Here is a 26,573-nt window from a genome sequence, read left to right as displayed (position 1 = left end):
GTCTACACTCAGCAGAATTAGGCATGCACGTTTTTGTCTGCAGACTGAAGTCTCAAACTGCACTGGTAGAGGTACACTTCTCGGAGAAGGGCATATGCACACTTCTCTTGCTGGGGATTGAAAGATAATGTTGTGTTTATACAGCTTTGGAATACAGCCTGCACTTTTTGAAAAAAAAAAAAACAAAAAAACAAGGAAATAAAAGATACAAAAAAGAAGAAGGAAACCCAAGAGTGCTAAGGCAAACTGTCAAATGGCACATCATACCTACTTTGTCATTCATTTAGATAACATCACAAAGGCAGACCAGAGGAGTTCTGTAAACATATACCATACAGTACATCAGCCACAAGAAATTAAAAAAAGAAAACAACCCTGTAATTCTTTTCTTTCTGTATTGATATTCTAGTAATTGAAAGAGATTGCCTAGCCACTAATCATAATGCTGTGGTTTTTGATTTGTATTTTTTTTTCTGTTTAAAAAAAGGGAAAAAAAAAAGAAAGAATGGTAGTAAAATGCAGTGGTTTGCAAAAGAAATGGTCCCTGAATGCAAACAAGGGACGACATGGAGAGTGGGTTTATAGAAACTTAGAAAATACAAAATATAAAAAAGTTTCCTAGGTTACTTTTTTCCCAATCTAGGAAAAAATACACTGAAAAGAGGTTTTTCTTTGTTTTTCTTACAAAAGTTAAGGCGAGCAGTTTGTTGTGGCAAAATGCTATTACTGAACCAGTGTCTGACTCTACTTTTTCATATCCCCTCATGCTGAAACTGAAAATGTACATGTGATGGCATAAGTTAAACAGACAGGGATTTTGGTTAAAACAATATAAAAAACCCCATCCCATAATGATCCTTACAAAAATCTCTCTCTGCTTGACCACAGAGCAGGCCATTTTCCTTGTGCCTGATTGTGCATGTATTTTCACAGGCAGCCTCCTATCCAAGGGTAAGGGGAAAACCAACCCTTTCAAAGCCCAAACCATCCCTGGAAAACCAGTTTACATTCCTCAGCCTGGAATGCATCTGAATTCCCCCGTAACTTGGTGCAGGCTAATGGCTAGAAGGACAAGGCAATGTCCAGGCGTGCTGCTGTCCTTGTGGAGGAGGATGATTGGAGTAAGTGTGTTTCAGCTAAGGCCCTGTGATTCCAGACCCATTAGCTCCCATTTCATGTTTTTCCTGACCTCAGATGGGGAACTGCCTTTGACCTGTAAAGACTAACCCCATGCAGGTGAACCTTTAGCTTTCCTGGACCTCCTGGGGCCTGTTAACCATGGAGTTAATGTGAACACATAAAAATGACTGGCCTTCCTAGGCACTCAATGTTAGCTACAAGTACTGAGCAGTAGGTATTTGAGAGGTTTGAGGTTTAAGGCTTGTGCTCTACTTCTAACCACTAAAGGGCCACTTCTGGACTTCTGGATGGTGTGCCACCATCTCCCCACCGTGCTGTGCCTCAGATGGTGCAGTGGTCTCAGACATGTTCTGGTCCCAGCGTCAGCAAACATCTCCCAAAGCTGGCTGCTAAGGGAGTCATCCCCAAAATGCTGAGTTGGTGCTGAACCAGAAGGTCATCCGACAGGGGAGCACATGGCTCAAGAGATGCAGGGACAGAATGGGTTAGATTAGTATGACACCCTAAATTTCCCAAGCAGGAGGTTTTGAAAAAAAATGCTCATATGGGGATAAGAGTGGAGGGGGAAAAAGATTAGGCTGTGAAGACACCATGAGGCCAGGGTGGCTGTGAAGGTGGCATCAGACCCAAAGAGGAAAAGGTGGTGAGCAACAAGATGACTGGCCAGGCCAGGAGGAGCTGGCTGGGAGATCTGTTTCTGAGTATTCCTGGTGGGGTGAGCAGGCCCCAGAGTGACAGACCCATAGCAAAGTGTGCCGAGCTCCCCCATCATTCACAGGTAGATGCAAGAGAGAAAGGGCTTCACCCTTTGTGTTGCAGGGCTCCTAAACGTGCCTGGGGACAGCCTCACCTGCCATATTGGGATGGAAACTTAGGGTCTTGTTTTAAGAAATGTTTAGAATTGTAAATGTTTAGCATTTCTGGGAAAAGGGAGAAAGGGAAAAAAACAAAACACCCAACCACCACCAACAACAACTAAAAAAAACCCTGAACCCCACACAACTCAGCCAAAACCACACACAAGCTGCTAGTTTTTAACCAACAGCCACCAGACCTTTTGTTGCAGTATGAGGCTCTGTGGCCCTTCCGCTCTGTGATAAAACTGAACCGCCTAAGCCTGAGTCAAAGAATGATGTGCAGAGCTTCTCTGGGTGAGTTTGGTCCTTCTCCCAACAAAAAGCCCCCAGGGGAGGCAAAGGGAGCATGTGAAAGTCTATTCATTTCTGCCACTCCAGCTGATATGGAGGTCAGCAAAATTTGTGCAGGTGTCAAAGAGGTGAGACTGTCTTTCATTACTCTTGCTTTTTTACTACTTGTTTGGATTTTTTTGTCTGACAGTCACCTGGGCAGTGGTGAGAAGTTTCATTGATCAGTTCCATAATGACAGCTGAGTGACCTAACATGGGAATTACCTTCTGCTTTTTTGTATGTGTAGGTTTTCAGTGTGCCTTGTATTACCACAACAAGTGGTGAACAAGTGTCTTTTTTTACTGGCACAGAAAGAAAAGAGTACAGAGCAAGAACTGTGTTCCATCAGATGCTCTGGACTAACAATTAATGCAGTAAAAGCACCATCCAAGAAAGAAGAGAAATATCATAGGAACCACCTCAGACTGAAAAGAGGCTTTTGCTGTTTTCTTTTTTTTTTCTTTTTTTTTTTTTTTTTTTACTTTTTTTTCGGTTGCTGTTGTTGATTTTTAAAGTTTGATAGTTTCAAAGACACTTCAAAATAATCTTCAGCACTTGTTCACACTATCAGAAAATATAAAACCTGATTTTTAATCTCACTCATGTAGTTATAATTCCAGAGTAACTTCACTACAAGTGAAGTTAAACTTAAGCCAAACCAGTGTGATACAAGAATCAGGTTCATAATAACTTGCCATGAAAAAGCTAGCTGCTTTCTCATTTAGAAGAATCAAGGAACAAGAAAAAAAAAGAAAGACCTATTGATTTTGGATGCCTTCACATTTTTACATTTTCATCTTTAGTTGTTTTTAAGAGGCCTGATTTTCAGAGGTCAGATGAAGAAAAATGCACTGGAAATCAGGCATCTTTTAGTGCCCCATGTGAGAAAATGAGGCATCCAAAACCACCAGCAGTTTTTGAAAATATTAGTCTTGTGGCTACAGGATCTCCCAAAACAGCTGCTCTGACAAAACTCCAGTGGGCCTCCACAGGAGTTTTACCTGGACAAGCAGGGCAGCATCAGACCCAATTGCCTGTCATTATGTAGGTGCACTGGAGGTACACTCTGTGAGAAATTACACTTCTGTATTAACTACAAAAGAAAACTCTGGCCCTGTTCCCATTCCCAGCACTGAGAATTTCGCCACTGAATCCAGTAGGAACAGGGTCAGACTGTCAGAAAAGTTCATTTGTTCTAGGGAAATAGAAAGCAGCATCCCTCTTCTACTGGAGTTCGGCAGGAAAATTTCATGAATAAACATTGGCAGAGTTACAGAAAGAAACTCTGACGAGTGACTCCGTTTCTTTTGGTGTAACAGCTGCATCTTTTTAATGTCAATTCCAACTGTTATTTGGGGAGATGAAGTGCGTATACAATACTGTAATCTGGAAGATTTATATAAGGCAAAATGATCATTCATACATTTTCTAGAAAGAATAATTAAGGTCCACTTCTGGTATCACCAATTAGCGGAAATGGTTAATGGGTTTTTCTGACACTGCAAACTAAACTTGAAAGTTACTAAAACCCAAAATTATGCAATTTTTTGGGAAAGACTTGTCTGATTTTTAGCAAATCAAAACAGTAAAGTGATCTGAGCCTTCCCCCAAGAAATAAAAAATGTAATACATAAAATAATGCTTAATGTGATTTTTTTAAAAAGGAGAAGTAACATTTTTTTAAGGCTCTCATATCTGGTGGCTGTGAAATTCAGACTCCCACAAAATCCTAGGAATCTGATCAAGCCTGCCAGATACTTAAAGAAAAAATGTAAAAACTGTTTTCATTATATATATATAAAATATATATATAAAAATCAAATAAATATGCAAACATACGTTCCATTTCTCATTTATCTCTCACTCTGTAATATTAAGGAAAACAAAACAAAACAAAACAAAACACCATCACAAACAACACAAAGAAAAAGAGAAGCCAAAAGCCCCCAGCCCCTCCCCAACACCAAATAGTATGCCTGATGGGAAAATAACCATGCGTTCCTCTTCCGGAAGAACTAGAAAGAAAAGCAACCCAACTGCAAGGCAATGGAGGCATTCACTTCCAGTTCACAGTATTGCAGTTAGAAGTACAGTGAGGTCTAGGTAAGTGATGGAGCAGGAGCTGCCTGGAGCAGGGAAGGAGGAGGTGTTCACATGACAATACAGCATTGACAGCGCTTTTTCTTTTGTGTACCTGGGGCAGCTTCCAAGGGCAGGCTCTCTTCCTTCCCCTCGGGAGAGGAGGGCTCTGTCGTGTCCGACAGGGGCCTGCCAGAGACCAGCTCTGCAGCGTTCCCATCCATGGTGGAAACATCAGTCACTGTCTTCTCCCGCAGTGACTTCTCGTCGTCTTCATCAATCAGCACAAGCTCTGCCTTGATGGTCTCATCATAGCCCAGCACTTTCTTTGTCTCCTCTTCATCATCGATGTTCTGGTAGCCCATAAATATCATTGTCACCGGCTGATCTGCACTGGGCTCTGGGGTTTCACCACCACAGGGTTTGTCTTGTGGCTGAGGGTTCACAGCACGTCCTTTGCCGGATTTGTGTACCATTTCTAGCTTTGCCTCCTTGAAGAGCATTTGCTCCTTCATATGGCTAAGGTTTCCATCGGCTACCACATTTTTGTCTGATACAGTCATTGTTTCATACCCTCCTTTTACACTTGATTGTCCAGCTTTTTGCATAAGTTCATCTACGTCCTTTGAGCTTAATTTATGCACTCCATTTTCTACCACTGTGCCACCAGAGTGAACCTCATAGACTACCTTGGAACCATCATCATAGACTTTGAATCCTCTTTGATGGGCCTCATCTGGGCCAACAGGTGAAGCAGAGACAATCTTGGTCTCTCCTGTCTGTTTGTCTTTCTCCACATTAATTTCCATGGTGCACAAAGCTTGAATGAAAACAAGAGAGGAAGTGCATGTTACAACAAAAAAAGCCAGTGAATGGTTAATTGCCAAACAGACAAAGAAAACTATGGTGCCCCTTTTTCCTGCCTCCTGCTTCTAAAGGGCTAAGCGTTCTAAGTTAGAGGTGGGGTGCAACACTGTGGGCACTGTTACACTACGGCTTTTTATGCAGGTGGAGGCATATCTGCGGCAAACAGGACCTTCTCTTCCAGCTCACGTCACATGGAGCTGTCTTTGGTCAACTAGGAGCACCAAGATGTTAGGTGTAATTTAGACAAGGGGAGGTGATAGCATGCAGGCTGCCCTCTAACTTTTATTCTGAACTTGCCTCAAAATTCAGAGAGAACCCCTCTACTCTCTTTTCTGCCATCAAACTGCCAGTAAGTTGGTAACAAGTTTTGTTTGCTGCAACACCCAGACCATTTAATTATCAATACTTGTTCTTGATTAACTCTTCCATTTGTAGCACTCAAAACATTTTAGAAGGGTGAAGAAATATTGTTTATCTCTGTTCTGCCTGTGGGAAAACAAAATCACACGGGAATAGGACAATCTCTCCCACAGGTGTGTGGCAGGGCAGCTCTCTTAGCTTTCACACCGAGACAACAACTGTGACCTCTGTTTCCAGGTTCAGAAAATGTACAAAATACCCAAATGTGCCCCCTTGTTTGTGTGAATTAAACATTAAGCACCAGTGAAAGTTGAAGAAAAAATAATGAACTGATTTTCAAAGAGTCATGAAACAACAGATAAAAACATGTGTGAGGGCTGTTGCTTTAGAATAGCAAAGGAGGTTTTCTAGCAGTTAAGGATGTAGTAATGAGATGAAAAGTGTAGACCACACAGTAGGAATAGACAAGCAGTCTACTCTGCTCCAAAACCCATTCTGAGATATGATGACATACCACTAGACAGCTTTTCAAAGAAAAAATGTGCAAAGGCATCTCAGACTTTCCAAAGTGTTCATTTGTTTAGCATTCCTTGTATGCATATGAAGACATTTGGCTCCTGGACAGACATCCACAAGACAATTGCAAATTACCACAGGCAGTGACAAGTGTTTGTGAAACTTACTGTGATCACTTTCATCAACAGACCTCAATGGTATAAACATGATTTACCTTACCTCGGAATACCACAAACTGGAATGTTTGCATTTTTTTTCCTGATTTACTTTCAAGTGAGTACAGAATATCCTTGCCCCAACAATCAATGTAGCTTGGTATGTTTGTATTTAAAAAAAAATAATTAACATAAGAATTACTGTTACTTGAATATATTTTCTCAGTCTTTTTATTCACACATAGTAGAACTAGTTTTCCTGTAACCTTAAAGCAAAGTATTTAATCATCAATAGGAAATTTATCATGACATGCATCGTTACACTGCCTATAGAGCTAGATAGAAAATGAATGTGTTGGTGAGCATGTGCATGGTGTTCATGACATGTTCTCCTTTGTCCCCTACGAGTGCAGTCTGGTGGGCGAAATGGTTGGGTCTGTCTGTCTACACGCTATGTACATCTGCTCAGACCTCAGCCAGCCCAGCAGGAACTGGTTAGGTAAAGGACAGAAACACCTGCATAGAGCCAGGGCACAGAGATGCCAGTGGGTGAAGGAGCTTTTCTGCCTCTTGAGAGTGACGCATTGCTGAAAGCTAAAGTGAGCTGCAGAAGCAGCACACTCCCCTCGACCATTGCAACCTAGCAGACTACCCCTAAGGACTGTGTTTTACCACTGCTTCAGGACGTTTGTGGACCAGTTGTGCCCGTAGCTGTTACAATCCTGGGCACAGGATGCCCATTTCCACACTAAAGTAGGGCTTGCATTTTTTGATATCCCTCCTGTGCTGGTGTTTTCATGCCTGGACATCCCACAGCAGCCTGGGCAGCCAGAAGGGAGCTGCAAGGCTGAGAGCTGAGCTCTGCCCTGAGATGTGCAGCTGGAGACTGCAAGGCAGACAGCATGGTTGGAAACAGGAAATTAAGGCTGGAATTAAAAAACTGTTGCCCCAGGGCTGGTAACAATTAAGCTACAAAGGAATTAGTCTGAGAAACTGCGGCAGACAGTGCCATATTGAAGCTCAGAGAGCAGCTAGCATGGATCTCTTGCTCTGGATTGTCCCAGCCCAGGAACTGGTGCTCAAGTGCCCTTTATGGCTTATTCAAATGCCTCTGCTCTGAAGCCTCTAATCCAATTTATAGTGATAATTGACAAAGAGATGTAGGTAACAACACCAACACTCCAGAACCTTCTAGGTGTAGTTTCTTGAGAGGGAAGAAGAAAGGAAGAAGAATTTTGTTTATTGACTTGGTCCCTAGGGCTTGGGTGAGTGGGCTCTGCACATCACTTGACCTCACCAGGGCTGCTCAGGCAGATATTGTTCAATAACTTTCAACATTACAAAGGCAAAAATAGAGGCTGGCTTGTCTGTGACGAAGATCCTAAAACTGGCATGTTTCTGAGTGGCCAGCTGAAGCTAAGCTGAACTGTGAGGCAGCACATTCAGAAAACCATCTCTGATGGGCAGAAGTTCCTGATTTGTCCTGAGCATCACAACTCCAAAGAGAGGGCACCACCTGCCCATCAACGGGCTGCCTGTTACCTTCTTAGAGAGAAGTAGCACCTTGAGCTCCCCTAGAGCTCCTGTGCTTCTTTTTCTTTGAAAATTGAAAATATTATTTGGTGCATGGCTTTTCATTACAGACTGGTGATTTTAATGTGACATAGTTGAGTGTCATGTATTTGCAGTGCAGAAGAGCATGCCATCTGTCAGACCCTCCCTGCTTTGATGCACAAATTTAGGTCAGTATTGTGCATTAAAAGAAGGCTCGTACAGTTGGAATGAATTCCAAAGCAGATAACAAAAATCTGATAGTTAAATCATGTGGACCTGGCCATATTTGAGTTTGTGACCTTGAGGAGCATGATGCTGGCAAGGAGCAAAGACAAACTCCTGAACTTTACAAGAGAGAACTTTCAACTGTTCAAGGAGTTGGTGAATGAGATCCCCCGGGATATTGTCCCTAAGGATTGAGGGGCTGACCAGAGCTGACAAGGCTTTGAGACCACTTTTCTTAGCATGCAGGAGCTCTCTCTCCCAGTGTGTAGGAAATAAACAAGTTCTTTTGCCTCGGTCTCCACTGGAGCCAGGCTTCCCAATTCTCTGAATACCTGATTCTCTGGGTGGGTGTGAGGGAAGGGAATACCCTCCCATTGCAAGTGAAGAACATGTCTGGGATCCCTTGAGGAAGCTGAATAGCCACAAGTCCATGACATGCATCCCAGAGTCCTGAGGGAACTGGCTGATTTTCAAGGCCAGGCTGGATGGATCTCTGAGCAATCTGGTCTAAGGGGAGGTATCCCTGCCCCTAGCAGATGGGTTGAGGGAATGAGATGATCTTTAAGTTCCCTTCCAACCCAAACTAGTCAATGATTCTTTAATTCTATGCTGTTGCCAAGCTACTCTCCATCACATTTGAAAAGTCAGTGCAGTCAAGAGAAGTCCCCACTGACTGAAAAAGGGCAACACTGCCCACATTTTTTAAAAGGGGAGAAATGAAGAACTGGGAAACTACAGACCAGTGAACTTCACCTTTGTGCCGAGGAACATCATGGAGCAGATGGTCCCAGACGATATGCTAAGGCACATAAAAGATAAGAAGGTTATCTGGAGGAGCTATCATGTCTTTACCAATGGAAAATCACGCTTGACTAATCTGGGGGCCTTCTGTGATGGAATAATGGCAAAGGTCACCAAGGGAAGACCAACAGATGTCATCTGTCCAGACTTCTGTAAGGCCTTTGATATGGTCCCCCACAACCTCCTTGTCTCCAAATCGGAGAGACACAGATTTGATGGATGGACTATTTGGTAGATAATGAATTGGCAGGCTGGCTGGTGCCAGAGAGCTGTGGTCAATGGCTCTGTGTCCAGGTGAAGGCCAGTGATGAGTGGTTTTCTTCAGGGCTCTCTCCTGGGACTTGTGCTCTTCAGCATCTTTATTAATGACACAGGCAGTGAGATCCAGGGCACCCTCAGCAAATCTGCAGATGGCACAAAGCTGAGCAGGGCAGCTGACACAAAGGAAGGGAGGGATACCATCCAGGGGGACCTGGACAAACCAGAGAAGTGGGCTCAAGAGAATCTTATGAAGTTCAGCAAGTGCAAGTGCAAGGAGATGCACCTGGATCGAGGCAATTCCAAACGTGAGGACAGGCTGGAGACGGAGTCATTGAGAGCAGCCCTGAGGAGAAGGACTTGGGGATTCTCATGTATGAAAAGTTGGATATCAGGCACCAGTGTGCACTTGCAGCCCAGAGAGCCAGTTGTATCCTGGGCTGCATCAAAAGAAGTGTGGCCAGCAGCTTGAAGGAGGAGATCATCCCCCTCTACTCTGCCCTTACTCTATCCACCTGGAGTACTGCACCCAGGTCTGGACTCTCAGCACAAGGCAGACATGAACATTTTTGGAGCAGATTCAGAGGAGAGCCATGAAGATGATCAGAGGGATAGAGCACCTCTCTCATGAAGACAGACTGAGAGGGCTGGAATTGTCCAGCTTGGAGAGCAGAAGATTTTGTGGAGATCTTATTGCAGCCTTCCAGTACCATTAGGAGGCTTATAAAAATGAGGGAGAGGGACTTTATAAGGGTACTGTATAAAGATACAGACAGGACAAAGGGCAATGGTTTTAAACTGAAAGAGGGCAGATTTAAATACTCAGTGGGTGGTGAGGCATGGAACACATTGGCCAGAGAAGCTGTGGATGCCCCATCCCTGCAAGTTTTTGAAGGCCAGGCTGGATGGTGCTCTAAGAAACCTGATCTAGTAAATGGCATCCCTACCCATGGCAGGGCAGGTGGAACTAGATAATCTTTAAAGTCCCTTCCAACCCAAATCTAAAATTCCATGGCTCTATATTTAAGAAGAGTTGCAAGATACATATTTTTATTGATGGTATGGAGTAGTATGATGTAAAAATGTCTTTTATATTAGGGACACTTCAGGCAACAAGTTCTATCACTTCGAGGATGCTGTCCTAGAAAGTTAACAGGAGTGATCCTTTTCTATTTTAACTCTGGCTAATTTGCTTAAGCTTTTGACTCTGTCAACATTTTTTTCATGTCTTCTACTGTGATTTTACTGCAGTGTTTTTAGATATTGGCATAACATGTGGTTTATGATCAACCCAGGGGCCACGTTAAAGCTACTTGGCTAAGTAAATGCATAAACATATGTGAATATCTTAGAAAGCTGTTCACCAGTAAAAGGCAGTGCCATGAGAGAAGTGAATAACAGAATCTTGCTTATCTGCCTGTGTGCATAATGTTTTTTCTCTGTGAGAAAACCTAGCAGCCCAGCTTGTCAAAGTAGTTGCAAAATGAACTAACACTGATGTTAAAATGTCTTTATTTAACCAAAGCATATTTACTGCAAAATGTGAACTACTAATAGAATATAAAACTACGTGACAATAGAGTTGGAACTGAAAGCAGTACTTGAAGATGACAGCCAGTATTCACAAGTACAAGTTTCTGCAGAAGCTTCAATTACAGTGAAACATGATGCAGCACTTCAGGACAAGATAGCAACGTGCCAACAGAAGGATCTAGATTCTGTCTGTTTTGTGGATTCAGAGGCTTTTCTTTAAAAAAAAAAATCTACTTACACTTTGAGCCTCTTTTAAGATGGATGGTTACAGCCGACCTTTAAGAACACCTATTGCACACACACGGTACATTTATCAAGGACTACATTAACAAGGCTCCTGAGTCATCCAAAATATGAAAGAAATTATTACTTTTTGTTGTTGACAAAATGGCACAAAACACACAGAGAAGCTTGCTTTAAAGACATATCAGGGTAAGCACTGGTGGAAGGGAAGATTTTGGAATGGCTTGCAACAGAACTTATGGAAAAAATTACACATTTCATAGCTGTGCACAGTGCCTTAGCTGCAGACATTGCTTTGCTATGCTGGTTAATCTATTTCTCAAGTAAGCCACCTTTTATCCCTTTTCTTGGGACACCTCTTAGGTAGCCACCAGCAATTTGGTCTTGACATAGGGAGTACATTGTTTAGAAAACAAGAATTTTGAAAACAATAAAAATGTACAGCTTCTAACAGTCTTGTTACATTTAAGACACACACATAACCTGAAAAATAAGTGTTAGAAAATTCTCTGTATGACTCCAAGCTCCAAACAAGTCCACCTTTTCCCAAGAAGAAAGAATGGTATGCAAGAAGTAAAAATGACATAAATATTTGAAGAATGTATGTGGTCTTGTGAGTACCTATCTGGAGTTGCATGGGTACAAAAGAGGACACAAAACCTTGGCCTAAATACTATGTATTGGTACCAGCAGAGATAGAAAGAACTGAATGCTTCCATATTAAAAAAAAAAAAGGGCGTTTCCTATGGTACTTGTATATAGTTCAGCTACCTTGTTTTGAGAGTACTCACTGCAGTTCAAAGAGCCTTGACTTATTTACAATACACATCAATCAGTATTTCCTGGCATTTAAATGATATCAGGACACCAGACTCATTAAAGTAATATAACAAAAGGAGTTCATGGCTATTGGATTGGTATTATAATACTTTGTTCCTTGAGACTTACCAGCTACTCTGGTTGATCCGTCCCACCCAGGAACTGGCTCTGCTGTTCGTGAATAGAGGGTTGGGAGTTCAGGGATCTGGGAGTAAATGTAATTTACTGCATCTGGTGTCAGAGAACAGGAAACAGTTAGATTTGTGCTACAAGCCCCAGTGGCTTCATTGCTTAGACAGCAGAGTGTTGTCAGCCCTGACAATAGTCACTGGAGCTTTGTACTAGATAATTGGATCAAAGCAAACAAAGTGCAAAGTCACTGTCCTGTGATTGGTGTTCAATAGACTAGCTGAGGCAGGAGGGAATGGGTCCAGATGACTCAAACCTTATGTCAGATGAACACATAAAATTATTTGTCAGGAGGTTCTGGATTTATCAAGTTGGTGAGCTTTAAAATGGGGAGTGGGGTGGGAAAGGTAAGGAACAAACCCAATGCGATACCCAGAATACATGACATTTCAAATAGAGATATAAAAGCCTAAAAATGCTAGTGTTGACTGAATAGGATAAGAAACCAGCTCTTTTGTACCAGTTGTTTCCAATATTAATGAATCAGAATTTGGCTTTTTGTTCTTAAAGCTGAACTTTAGCTAATAATCAAATCTGATATAGTTATTGATGGGGTACCTGTTTTAGTTTTCTGTAAGCATTATGCTCCTGCCAGCGCTGCAATGCCATCGTTCATTAATAAACCCTGAATTAGTAGAAAGCTATCTTAAATTATTGACTTGTTTTACATTTGAGATTATGGCTGCTTACCATAAGCAAAATATGTACTTTAGAAGACATGTTAATATATTTAAAAGTATTTCCTTGGAGATATTTTGTGGCTGGGTAAAATATAATTAGCATTTATTGTTCTGCTTGAATTCAGTGGCTTAGCTAAGAGCAGAGCTCAGAGGAGACGTGCAAATAACTGATTTAAAGTTTTAAAGTTCAGGCACCAGACCAAAACAAAAAACAAAAAAGAAAAAAATAGAAAAGAAAAAAAAAAGTCACATTCTTTCCTATCAACTGGAAATGTTTTCAGCTCTGTATGGAGATGATTAAATTTATGTTCAAATATAAAATCCTATTTGGTGTGAAGCAGACCATTTTTTTTCCTCCAAGGGTATTTTGCCAGTTCAATTAAAGATTTGTCAAGCCCTTGGTACTGCCTGGTCCGTGTGTTAGGGTAGGAGGCAAAATCTCCCTTCCTTGAAGCCTCTTGTTGCTATAAGCAGGGGAGAGAGGCTGACCAGTGCAGACCATAAAAGGGAACTGGTGAAAAGAGAGAGAAAATGAAAAGTTCTGTTGTAACCTGTTTGACTGCATCTGGTAGAGGGAGATACTTTCATCACATTCCCTATGAGATAACACCCATCCCAGAAAAAATACCTACGCCTGGCAGTGTCCTCAGGAAGGACATTATGTGCCCCCTCTAATCCCAAAGATTTTTGGCAGGAAAATTTGGCCTGATATTAGTGAAATGGTTTACTCCCATAGCAGTCAGTGGTGGCCACCATTGCTACTGGATAAAGAAAAATAAGACCCCAGGATGAAACTCCATTGCTCTGCAGACCACTGTAGGTAACTCAGGTAAGGAGTCCTCTTTCCTCCTTTCCAGTGTCAGAAAAGTAAGGCACGGAGGTACAGTGCAAATTCATTTAAAACCCTCCCAAATTTAGTATATAAATGAGTTCAGTTTGTATCAGATGAATTGGAAAAAATCCCCAAGCCTGCCCAGGCAAATGGTATTTTATTTTATATTTCAGAGGACAAGTGGCAGACTTGGCAAATGGACTTATATAATTTCAATACATACTGTATCTCAAAGTTCTGTATTTTTAGCAGTAGAATCTAGGAAAAATAATTGTTTAAGACACACAGCTGACTGAGCACTGGCCAGCAACAGCTGCTTTCTTTTGCAGGGTCACTTGCCTCTAATGAGAAATTGGTACAATGCTTGGTGCTGTTGCTCTGGGAAATATCACCAGCAAATGACTAGGCCATTAGTGAAAACTGAAGTAATTTCTCAGAACAAAGAAGTAGAGACTGTGTTTCTGGTCCAGGGAAAGAAGGCACTTTGTGTTCTAGAAATAGCACAAACTTAGTAATTATTCATCCCACAGAGTGTCCTTTTGGAACAGTGGTTTCAGTACACACGCATCCAGTGACTGAGTGACAGATGTGTCACATGTGTTACATGTCATAATCAATGCAGGCTTGAACTGCTTAACTAATCATCCTTACTTCTTTTGCAGTTCATGAGGATCAATAGGCATGGCTAGGGTATAGTTCTCATGCAAGACACTGCAGGAGGCAAAATTCTTTGCAAATATTTATTTTTAACCCAGTACTTATAGGGGGAACTGAGCATCGCTGATATCTAGCAGTAGGGAAAATCAGCTGTACAGCTTGATGGTGAAACTCTCACTTTGATGTGGTAGATATCTGTGGACCTTAGTAAGCTGTTGTTTTGGGTTTTTTTCCCCTTGCCTCCTGCTTTAGGAGACCATACTAGGCTAAGTGTCAGATGCTGCTAGTTTAGAAACTACTCTGTATGTTAATTATAATAAAATATTTTTAAAATTAGCTTCAGGGCTCCAATCTGTCCTTGTCATGAGCAGGGAATGCTGGGAGGGCGATGCAATTCTCATATAGTTCCTTCTGAAGCTAGTGGTGGTGCCACATGTTAGAAATAGGGTATTTGATTACAAGATGGGGTTGGTTGATTCTGCCAGCTCCTGTCTTGTGTTGCTGCCTTCCCCACCCAGCCTCCAAACAAAGCAAATATGCTCATTTCCCTTTATCTCACTGGCAACAAGGTCTCTTTCATTTAGCACCTTTAAAAGGATATGAGGCTAATTTTGCAAGGAATGGATGAGATGCAAATTAGAATTCTGCTCACGTGAGAAGACAGAACATAAATAACATTTAAACAGACTGCACTCAATATCTAAATTTAAATCTTTGATAAGTTATTAATATCTAAGGATGACATAAAACTAGTGTCTTTTTTACTACTTGCAACAAAATTAATTTTCGGAGTATGGCACTCTTCTGGATTAACAGACAGACAAGTGCTTGGCAAAACATATGGGGCAAGGTGATCCTTCAAGGGTGCTCACACAAAGCTAAACCTTCAGACCTGCTCTGAATAGTTCCCACACAGAGGCTTGTGATCAAATGTCAGATGGATTAATTTTCCAAGGGACAGTTCTCTTTAAAAAAAGTCCCATACCACTAAAATTAGTGGCAGATCTTCTGCAAATACTGACTCCCAGGCCAGGACTGTTCCACCTACAAAGCTCTCTGGGGCTGCATGGGACTGCATCAGGAAGAACAGTGATTTTGGCCCTCCCACCATGTTTGTAAGAACATCAATGAAGGCTTTTGGTGGGTGAGTGCATCTATCAGAGCAGTAAGAAATGCTGCCCAACCCTTTCTGAAGACAAGAAGCCTAAGGGCAGCCATCTCAAGTGCATGTATACCAATGTATGTAATATGGGCAACAAGCAGGAGGAACTAGAGCCTTGTGCCCAGTGTAAGAGATGCCAGAAGAATCACAGAAACTAGGTGGGAAAACTCACATGATGAGGAGACCACAACGGATGGCCACAAACATGATATTTTCAGAAAGATAAGAAAGGAAGAAGAGGAGGTGGAGTTGTACTTCATGTGGCAGAGATATCTGCATGTCTAGAGGAGAGCTGTGGAGACCATGCCAGTTCTATTTAACTAATGCCTTAGGATCATGATTAGAGGGGTCATCACTAAGGAGGGTGCTATGCACTGGCCTCCCTGTCAGGATGATGGAGCCAACAAAACCTTACTGCGGCTGCTCAGTGGAGTCTTGGGCCACCTGAGCCCAGTCTTCATGGGTGACTTCAATTACCCAAAATTACATTTGTTGGGAAAAAAAAAAAACAGCTGTGCACCTGATGCCCTCCATCAGGTTTGTGGAATATCTTAGGGACTCCTTGTTCCTATGGATGCTGAACATGCTGACTAGGAGCAGCACATTGCTAGATTTACTGCTTGCAAGTCAAGAAGCTTTATTTGACTTACACTGGTAACCAATGACACCTTGGATATAGTGAGAAAACTTTGTGGAGTTTAAGGTCCTGCTTAGAACACTGAAGACCAGTAGTAGGACAAAGACCTTAAATTTCGGAAGAGATAACTTTAATATGCTGAGAGCCTAGCTGTGAGAGATTCCAGTGGAAGCATCCAAGAAAGTCAAAGGAATTTGTGAGTGCTGGGGTAATTTGAAAGTGCCTGCTGAAAGCACAAGAATGGTTTACTCTTTACAAAGGCAAAGGAAGAAATGTAAAGAAAAGACTTCCCTGCCTTAACAATGAACTGTTAGTGTAATTAAAAGCAGAAAAGGGAACATACTGATTGGGGAAAGGCAGTCAGCCACTGGGCACTGCAAGCACCTTGCTAGGAGGATGCAGAGATGCAGTCAGGAAAGGTAAGGATCAGCTAGGACTAAAGCTGGCAAAAATGTCAAGAAGAAAGGGTTCCTCAGTATTTGTGAGCAGTAAGCAGAAGGAAAGACACAAGACCACTGTTCAAGTAGTGCAGGGAAGCTAGTCACTAACAACGGTAACAAGGCAGATTTCTCCTTTTTTGTCCATAAATCCACATCCAAGAGTGTTAAGAAAATGGCTGACATTTTTGTAAGGAGACTGTCTATAATATTTGAAAGATACAGAGTTCAGTGGATGTCCCTGATGACTAGAAGAGGCAAAAATGTCATACCACAGGAATGGACCAAAAGAGGACCCAGGAAAAGGGTCCAAAAGGAGGCACAATGCTTTGTCTCCATGGTAAGTGACAGAATGCCTCCTCCTAGAAACCATTACAAACAAAAGGAAGCAGATGATTGGGAAAAGCCATAATGGATTTACCGAGGACAAATCACAACAGACTAAACGAATCACCTTCTACAACATAATACCATCTTCTATTGACATGGGGACAGCAGTGGATGATGTTTATTTAGACTTCAGCAAAGCTTTTGACACTGCTTCCCACACTATTCTCCTGGCCAAGACTCATGTGTAAGATGGGTAGGAAATTGACTCATGTGTTGCACTCCAAGGGTGGTGATAAATGGTTTTTACTCAGGTAGCCAGAGGAGCTGTAATTGTGGCAGCTCTTGATGGAGACTGAATTTAAAAGTTATCAAAAGCCTACAACTGAAAGTCAATTGCTGACGAATTTTTACAGGACATGTGGAAAGAACTCTTCAAAGAGCTGTACTTGACTCCTCTGAGGGTACACTGGTCTGTTTTGCTCTTGGGCTGCACAGCTTGTCAAGATCAGAGGACATAAAACCAGAAGAGTCTCTAAACAACATTCTGGTTACTAAATAATTCTGGTCAGGTTTCCTAGACCACTTCTTGGCCAAATATATGCTAATACATACAAAATTCAAACAGAGGCTTGTGCAAACTGTCCAATTACTGTAATTGTGGCTTCTGTATGTTGGCTGAAGTAGTAATAAATAGTTTGCATACAAACAGCCAAATATTGCAGAGGATGCATTTACCTCTAAGGTAAATTCAGTAGGCAAGGGAGTTACATCAGATCTTCATGTGCCTTTTATTTTATGTATACATTGAGAAATAAACATACATACATGGAGCAAGAGCTCTCTCCTTTCCATTTGCTCATCATGTGCATGCAGCATAGCACTGCAGCACGCCTGCTTTTGACTGCAGACCTGAGCACCAACAAATGATGTAATGCCTAACATCATCTCAGACCTTGTTTAATGGAGAGCTTGTCAGCTGCAAGCCCCCACAGAGCTGGCAGTCACAACTGAAGGTGATGGGGCCACAACTCCCAGCCTCAGCATTTCTGCTCTACTTTCTCTTACACAGTGATTTATGAAGGCAGTGTGTTTCTACCCTGGAAAACATAGAATTTGTGTTAATTGTGCCTGGATGAGTTCAAGCTCAGAGGTTCTCACTGCCAAACACAGCTTTTTTTTCTATGAAAGCCAGGAAGGACACAGAGCGTCATCTGATCAGTCACTGGTGTTCACCATCACTTCTTCCCTTCCCTTATAGCCTTTGCTTGGACCTCTCTGGGCTCTGAACATCCTCTAGCAGTGCTTCCTGCACGCTCAAAATATCTGTCACCACAAAATTATACACAGGAACACAATGGTGAGATTAAAAAAATGTTTGTACTGTCACTGCATTTACAATAAAGGGACAAACAAACATGACATGTATGGATTTGGGAGTCTTTCATGATGTGGCAGCAACTGAAGAAATTGCCCAAACAGGTCAGTGTTGGTTTGTGTCTGTGTTTTACACAGCCTTCCTGGGTTATCCAGTGGCTCCTACCTTTTTCCTGAGGAGAGGAGAGGAGAGGAGAGGAGAGGAGAGGAGAGGAGAGGAGAGGAGAGGAGAGGAGAGGAGAGGAGAGGAGAGGAGAGGAGAGGAGAGGAGAGGAGAGGAGAGGAGAGGAGAGGAGAGGAGAGGAGAGGAGAGGAGAGGAGAGGAGAGGAGAGGAGAGGAGAGGAGAGGAGAGGAGAGGAGAGGAGAGGAGAGGAGAGGAGAGGAGAGGAGAGGAGAGGAGAGGAGAGGAGAGGAGAGGAGAGGAGAGGAGAGGAGAGGAGAGGAGAGGAGAGGAGAGGAGAGGAGAGGAGAGGAGAGGAGAGGGACACTGGTTCACTTAGATGTAACTCCCTGCTCTATTTGCTTGCACAAATTGCTCTCTTCACTCTGGCAGATTTTTGCAGTTATTTGTTACCTTTCAGAAATTACAAGGTGTCCTTAATTCTGGCTATGTCTGTCAGGAAGGGATCTTCTGGAAGCAGACAAAATCTGGAGATCATGAGGGCTCCTTTTGAACCTAATGGAACACTACATTGCTACAGACCTTCAGGGAAACTACCACTTCATAATTGTTAGCTAGGGCTTCCTTTGGTTCCTTTGCTATTACAAGACCCATGAAGATGCAGGCTGCACCTTGCAGGAGTCATAGAAGCTCCTGAGCACTTTGGTTGCTAATTCCTGCAGGCACTGCTCCTATTTAACAATCTTACTAATGACCCTGGTGTAACCCTGCATAGGTACAAAATATTTGCAATTACCACTTTGTGATACCCAAATTCAAATCCTTCAGAGAGAAGGAAGACTTAAGTTATTACAATGGAACATACTCTCTGGGATTTTTTTTTTTTTTGGACAATAGCATTTAACAAAAACCTTGAATTATATTGCTAGCAGGAGTGAAAATTTCTGAACTAGGTCTTTGACTTAAAAAAAAGCCCTCTTTAGTAAGTAATGTTAATCACCTGGAAAACACAGCTCCAAGTCAACTCAAATACTACATAGTAATTTCCATTGTATCCCATTGTTTTCATGTTGGGATCATCCTACATGTTCCTCATCTACATTCACAGTACAGTTGACAGCAGCTGTATTTTGTCAGTTCAAAGACATGTACTGAAAATGAGTATCTGGTGCTCATATTTATCTGCAGATGCCTTAGCATGACATCCTTCCAGGGTCCTAAGGATCCTGGGGTGGCACTACAAGGGTCTCTCCAGCTTCCTGGAAACCATGCACATTATTTGTTCACACAGACACCTAAATTTATAGCTCACACTTTGTATGGATTGCACTTTGCATGACACTGAGTTAATAAACTAGGGATTACTACATCCTCATCCGACCAAGTGAGGTTTTCCTTCTGCAAGAATCATCATGTGGAGAATATTGTTCATCAGTGAAATAATCTGTTTTTAATAGTTGTTCCTCTGTACTAGGAATAGTCCTCACAGAATTTAGCTGGTTATGAACAGAGCATGAGCACATACAATGGAGAAGACTGACCACACAAGAGGTGAGAAGGAGTCTGCAGTGCAGAGCTATCACGTGCTGAAAGGGGTCAGTAACAGAGAAATTGTATGATATCTGCTTTAAGTTATTCATGCTGTTCTTTCCCTTTGTGTGAGCATAAGAAGAGGTGGAACTCTGCCAAAGTAATACTGTTTTACCACAACAGTGACGTTTGTGCTTGCATTATAGAAATACCAAAGAAAAAGGTAATGGCTCTAGCAAGAAATCAGAAACACACAATGAAGCAAAGAAACCCACTCTTTAAACCTTTGCAACAAAGCTATAGTAACAACTCGTGTTAAACCCAAAGCTATACAACAATAAAAAGGCACTTACCACCATCCTGGTGGGAGAAACTCTGTGAAGGGAAAAAATAGGATGTTTGGTTAAACCTTTAATATTTCAGGTTTAACTTGCTTTACATCTTGATTTTTATGCTAGGCTTGCTTTTATGGTTCTTTGGAAATTTTAAATGGGTATTTGTGATTGCTATTCCTTGGATTTAGGTGCCATCACAGACTGGAGGAGGGGGACATGGTACAACTATATGAAGAGCTCTGCTTTCTGTTGCAGGCTGTAATGTTTTGAAGCAGCATCTGCAGCAAATGCTACTATCTCTGGTTGCCATGAGAGCAGGGAAGTTTTAAATACTCTCAGGATCCTGCTGATATCTTGAAGCAGGGCTGAAAGCCCCCTTAAACCTCACGTGGTTTCCCTGCTGACAGGGAGATAACCTCTGAAATCCCCCTTCAAAAAAAGCTGGTATGCAAAGGAAAACCCAAAAAACCCAACCAGAATAGACCTGATGCCACTGTGTCTTTTCTAGTCTTGCTCATACTTGTTTAAGCTAGGTGCTCTGCAACTGCCCTCAATCTTTCCTTACGTTCATGAATTATAACTACTGCTTCCAAATGGAGCTAAGAGTACACTTTGCTTTCAATCTGTGCCCAGGAGTATTTTTTTTTAATACCTTTTGCAAGTTGTCAAAGGATTTCTCAGTCTCCTTTAGTTTCTCCAAAATTATTTGTTCTTTGGCAGATATTTGTGATTCTTCACTTTCTAATTTCTGAATTTCTTGTTCCAGTCTGTGGAAGACATACAGACATGCACATACACACAAAAATAAAATGCAAAAATTAGTTCAATGAGAGAGAGAGTTTCCTAGATATTTACTGGCATTTCAAATGTCATCAGAAACAACTTTGTCTCTTACTATTCACAACTGATTTCCTAACACATGAAGGGCCCATTAATTACTTGTAAAACAAACAGATCTATTTACAGGAAAAACAGTGATTATCTTACCCACTTCTGCAAAAGCACATACAGATGAACTAAAAATATACTTCACTATTCCTTCACTCCAATTCCCATAACATCTCTGGTTTTTACTTTCATTTTAGAAATCACAGTGCAGGATATAACTATGAATATGCTGTAGTATTTAGAGGAATAAGTGTCTTCTAATGTTTCCATACTCCAGACAATGAAACTGCAAATAGTTGTTGGAAAATTTCAGCCAACCAGTTGAGGTAGGAGTTTCTCTTGAACCCATATTTTGCCCACTCTCCTTTGGGGTAGCTATCTGTTCTTTCTACTGTTACTGGAAGACACTGGGGTCCCCAGAGACTTTGGGTAATAAAATACATAGACAGTTTAGAAAATAAACTTACTCTGCTAGGCAGTAAACACTCAGCACTCTCATTTCTCTTGTCAAGACTTAGCGGCTGAGACTCACACCTTAAGATGAGTTGATTATGATTTGGAACACACTTTTATAGAGCTTAGATTCTCCATTACTTTAACTCAAACCTCCTTTAATTGACATGATTTAGGCAGATGCAGGAATATTCCCTCTTTCCCCCTGCTCTCCTCCTTTTATGTGTGCCACTGTTCTTGCTTGCTCACTTTTGAAAAAAAAAAATATAAATGAAGCCTCAATGAATACATTTGGACGGGGATAGTTACTTAAAACTTCCTTTGTCTACCAAAAGATCTGCAGTTGCTCAGAGCTTGTTGAACCATATTTCCTTGAATGTGACATACCAGCATCACCCAGCACTTTCCTTACCCATGGCTGCTTGCTCCTGCCTTTCTGCCACCACTTTTCAAATGAAGGCTCAGGACACTGATCCACACTAAAGGACACATTTTTGCTCTTTTCCAGCCTTGATCAGCTCAGGACTCCACTAATGCTTGTTCAATCACAAGGCAGAGAGCATGGAGAAGATGATGTACGGAGGAGAGAAAAAGGAATTGCTTCTTTGACAGAAATGACAGGCTGAGTTCCTTATGAAATTCTTGTGCTTAAATATAGATGCAGGGGTCTAACTTTAGGTACCCGCCTGGGAAATTTTTTCTCACTTTTTAATTGTATGATGATGAAAGATTTGTGGCACTTCCTGATAATGCTTTTCATTAGAGGGAGGGAAAGGTATTAGAGGCTCAAGTTGTTGCAGATGGGAAAAGGCAGATTTTATTCTCCTAAAGTGTGCGAGTACTTAATAGTCTCAGATTCATGGTGATTTGTTGTACTGCCATTAAAGGTAACCCCCCCAATCACTAAGTTGAAATGGCTTAGTTGCAATAATTTAAAAATGAACTGTTGGCAAGTACTGCTTCAATCCATTTAATCTTTCTTCCAAAATAATAAAAAACATAAAAGATCAAAAAAAAGTAACTAAGTATTTTGTTCTGCTGCTTTTGTTTGATCCAGGATGACTATTCCCCCTCATGTTGTAATTCAGGAAGAAATTTTTGAAAATATCCTCTATTGACTTTTTAATCTTGATTTTTTAAAAATATGTGGTGAAGTGAAAAATTAACTTGTCACTCAGGTCAGGCATTTGCCACACTTGATGAATTAAAGAACTTAGGAATCCCCAGCTAGGTGCCCTCTTTTCCTTCTCCATCCCTTGGAATGATTTGTAGATTAACATACATTTGTACCTTGCTGATAAAGACATTTGAAATATTCTGCTGTGCTGACTGGTGAAAACAAATCGTGTGGTTGGGTAAGTCAGGGTTTACTGGTATATTTCACTTCTTCCCCAGTGAATCACTAAGCAGCATTTTCAGGATGCATATTCTGTAAACTAGTACATTTTGCTTGCTATTTTATGTGGAAAAAAACTGAAAAATGGGAGTGTGCAGAAGTCAGCAACAATAAAATACAGGGAGAGGAAAGAAGCCCTTTTTTTTCAAATGAAGTGGACATTACTTAGTAGTTTATAAATGAAAACTGAGTGTATGAGGCAACTCACTTGATGCATGGTTATAAGCAAGTAAACTCCATGTAATCTGGGGTCATCATTATTCACTAATTTTTTGTACACCAGCTCAGATTGCAGAAGGTCATTAATTGGTCTTGCAGAGAAAGTTTGCTTTTAACACACTCACATGTGCACTTGGACATGCACAGATAGCAACTGATTTGATCTATGTTTTCTTACTTTCTGACTGCTTGCTCTTTTGGTGTTCCCCCTCCTGGTTCACTTCCCTTCTGTTTCCTTTGTGCCAGCCTACCCTGACCATTAAAATGAGTTGGGCAGAGACATTATGGTACTTTGTTTAGACAAGACATCTAGTTGTTTTGATTTTTGTTCTCAGGTTTTTTGGTTTTGTTTGTTTGTTTCTCCTGAATCCCTTCTTTACTTTCTTTTAGAAGTGATACTGACAACAACTTGCTGAAGAGGAAAAAGATGTAGACCAAGCTACCAAGATTTAGAAATATGGATGAAGCTGTTAGAAGCAAAGAACTTCTGTGTAACACTGAAGAATGCATAAAATTTATCCTATCAAGGCAAATTGCCTTTTCCTCAATGAAATCAGTACAGGTAGACTGAGAGTCATCCAGCCTCTCTATAGAATGCAGAAAAATTGAAGGAAAGATACAGATCATCCATGAGAATAAACCAGACATTGGTATCCACAGGAGGTTGCTTTTTAGATTGTTGCTAAATTTATATCTCACTAATTTGTGCTCTCTAAGGGTTGAACCACCTCAGCTGAGGTAACATAAATATTCAGGGTCAGAGTTTCTAAGTCAACTGTTGGATACATTCTTAGTAAACCACTTGGGTACCACAGAGCTCCCTGAAAAATTTGAACATAGGGTCCTCACCACTTATTTTGGCTGTCTTTTTATATATGGTCCGTAATGCAAAAAATTTCAATCATGCAAACTGAAAGTTGCTTTGCAGGATTTACTTTTTTAGAGAGTTTCCTATGATCAGAATTGCTCATAGGTAAGGAGAAGTGCCTGATTTTTTGATAGCAACACATAAAGAGTCACGTGAATTTGGTCTGAAAAATAAATGCACTAGTATCACATCTGTTTTGAGCAATATGTTGTATAATGGCTTAAAGAGTAATAAATTAATTCAGAGTGCACATGTTGCACATACATATATATACAAAGACCTTACAGTCTTCCTGTATAAACCCGTTAAATATCAAAGAATGTCCTTTTCTTCTAGTCCAGTTTAAAAAGGATATGCCTTAATTGTCATTTGACACCTGGCAAGGAAACCCTGTAATTCCCTTGTTCCTTAGCAGATTTCTTAGCAGATTTTCGGCTGGCCTTTGAAAGATGGCCAGTTACACAAACAACTGCAACGTCTGAAGCATTTTAGGGAAGAAAATTAAGAAAAAAAAATGCAGATTCAGATAAGGCAGAAGATAAAACAGACTGTTAGTACTTCTGCTTCATTGGCCCAGGCAGCTGCCTGATAACTGAGATTTGCTAAACTGTTTCTATAAGAAGAAAATTGGGTCAGAGAGTCTGGGGCTGCTGTGGCATGGGCAAGCCATGTTTTGTTTCAGTGATTTTATTAGAGTCCTATTTCCCCAGATATCACAGAAACAAATGGGAAATCTTGTCACTCAGAAAGCCAAACCTGCCTTGCTGCTTGTCTGCCCCACAGCTTTCTCTAATGGATGGCTGCCATAAGCCTCCAAGAGTGTAAGAGGATTTTCAGGGGGGCTGTTTGCATAAGCCAGGAAGCTAAGTGACTTTTCCTCTCTTGTTAACTGTGCTGCCCTGCTTTGAAGAGGAAGGAACCACAAACAGCTGAAAGGATGCTGTCTTTTGGACAGCATTTTGTTGTCATGTGGGCGACCCAGATTCCTCAGCTAGTAAGACTACAGGCTTCTAGGATAATAAAGGCTGTAAACGAGTTTGGGAGGTCTCTAGCCCAACCTCCTGCTCAAAGCAGAGCCAGCTGTGGTCAGGCCATGATGATCATGGCTTCTTCCAGCTGGGTCTTGAAACTCCTGAATGATGGGGGAAAAACATATTATAAGGCTACTTACAGGCCTTCTCTTTTAGACTCTGTTGCTGCCAAGACCTACAAAATTCAGACCAGAACGTTACAGTACTGCAGGGGAAGGAGATGTCCCAGACTGATAAAGGAAGCCTGGTCTGTGTGTTTGATGGGATTTTGACCTAACTGGGTGTGGACAAGGCAGGCAGGGCAGCCTTTGAGAAGACCAGAGGCAGAAGCAGCATATGAATTCTCCTGAAGAGATGCAGGGATATGGACCACAAGAGGTGTTAGGTAGGACAGAATACTGTATTTTAGGTGACAATAAGGGGAGTTAAGCAGGGAGATCTAAGAGGTGAAGAGGCAAAAGGCGAGGTTTGGAACTGTGGTATGTGTACATGTGCATTTACATTTAGCACTCAGTGTCCAGCAAACATTGTGCTTGGGTAAGGACTCTGCTTTGTGCTCTGAAGGTGCTGAATGCACCTTCTCAGGTGAAGGATTTCCTCTGTTTCTTCTGTTTCCCACACTGAGATGTTGAAACCCACAAACCTGGCCAATCATTTTCCTCTTTGCTTAAAAGCAGAAGTTCTGGCCTGAGATGCCTTTTCTTGACCCTTCAAGAGACCCTGAGCATGGTTCTGTGGGGCATTCACAGAGTGAATGTCGATGCTGATGCACAGTCACACTGGTTTGAACACACAAATCCTAAGTCAGCAGAACTATGCCTGAAGAAAACAGCCTCCTCTATCCAGGTAATTAACTCTAGCAGACACAGCCTTCTAGGGACATCTACATTTGGCTTAGCAGTGTTTTGTTTTTCAGGGTAGGAGGGTAACAGCATTATAAACAGGGAGATCAGCTGCAGGTTTATGGACCAGTGTCTTCAGCCTGTGCATTTGGAGTTGTACCTGAGAATACTCATGCGATTTCTGCAGTGAAAGCAGAAACGTAATAAAAATTATGTCTGCAGCATACACACTGGCATATCAGTGTAAAAAAAAACATTCATCAGAACTAAAAAGGAAAGTATACAAGTATTCAGAACTTAAGAGAAAAACAGGAAAGACCTAATCACAGTAAACACTTGAAGGGAAAAGGTGACGGATGCATATGTGGAGTGGGGGATGGTTCAACTTTAAATTATTATTTTGCTATTGCTTGACTGATACCATAAATCAACTTGATATAAAAGCCACAAATAAGACTGTAATTAGTATCACACCTCAGAGCTGAACATCATGAGGTGTTACAGCCAGCAGCCAGCAGATTCACAAGCAGAACACTGCAACAAACCCTGACATTTACTGAACAGAGAATTAAACGCCAAGTTTAGGGATAACTGCTCTTGCCTGAAGGGATGAAACTGATCTCTACATTCTCTCTGTACCTTTGGATTTTGCTTTCAGGTATCTTTTGACCACACAGCAAAACCAGAAACTGAAACTTTACATGTAAGATTCATTGTCCTGGAAGTACAGTACCTTCTGCAAAAGTTCACTCGCAAAAATGTTCTGCTCCATAGGCCTCTCATTCCCATTTCTTTTAGGGGCAGCAGGGTACCTGTTAGCTTACCCAGGTTCAGAACAACCTTGGAAAATGAA

At 41.5% G+C, this 26,573-nt stretch overlaps 1 protein-coding gene across 2 annotated transcripts in view; it reads right to left on the bottom strand.

Moving 5' to 3' along the window:
* Positions 1 to 4,478: 4,478 nt before the first annotated feature.
* Positions 4,479 to 26,573, bottom strand: part of LOC311165717 (paralemmin-1-like) — a gene marked incomplete at its 3' end in the record, with an annotated part of 126,796 nt that continues 104,701 nt past the window's right edge. The window contains exons 4-7 of one of the 2 annotated variants that reach the window (XM_084225971.1): positions 20,676 to 20,790; positions 20,042 to 20,063; positions 11,868 to 11,969; positions 4,479 to 5,227 (exon numbers count right to left, since the gene is read on the bottom strand). In XM_084225971.1, coding sequence (XP_084082097.1) covers positions 4,479 to 5,227; positions 11,868 to 11,969; positions 20,042 to 20,063; positions 20,676 to 20,790 — 988 coding nt within the window. The remainder of the gene's footprint in view (positions 5,228 to 11,867; positions 11,970 to 20,041; positions 20,064 to 20,675; positions 20,791 to 26,573) is intronic. The other variant, XM_084225972.1, reaches the window with a different exon arrangement.

The sequence above is a fragment of the Fringilla coelebs genome, assembly GCF_963513975.1.
Source record: "Fringilla coelebs genome assembly, chromosome: Z".
NCBI classification, from domain to species: domain Eukaryota; kingdom Metazoa; phylum Chordata; class Aves; order Passeriformes; family Fringillidae; genus Fringilla; species Fringilla coelebs.
This window is presented reverse-complemented; position numbering and strand designations above follow the sequence as displayed.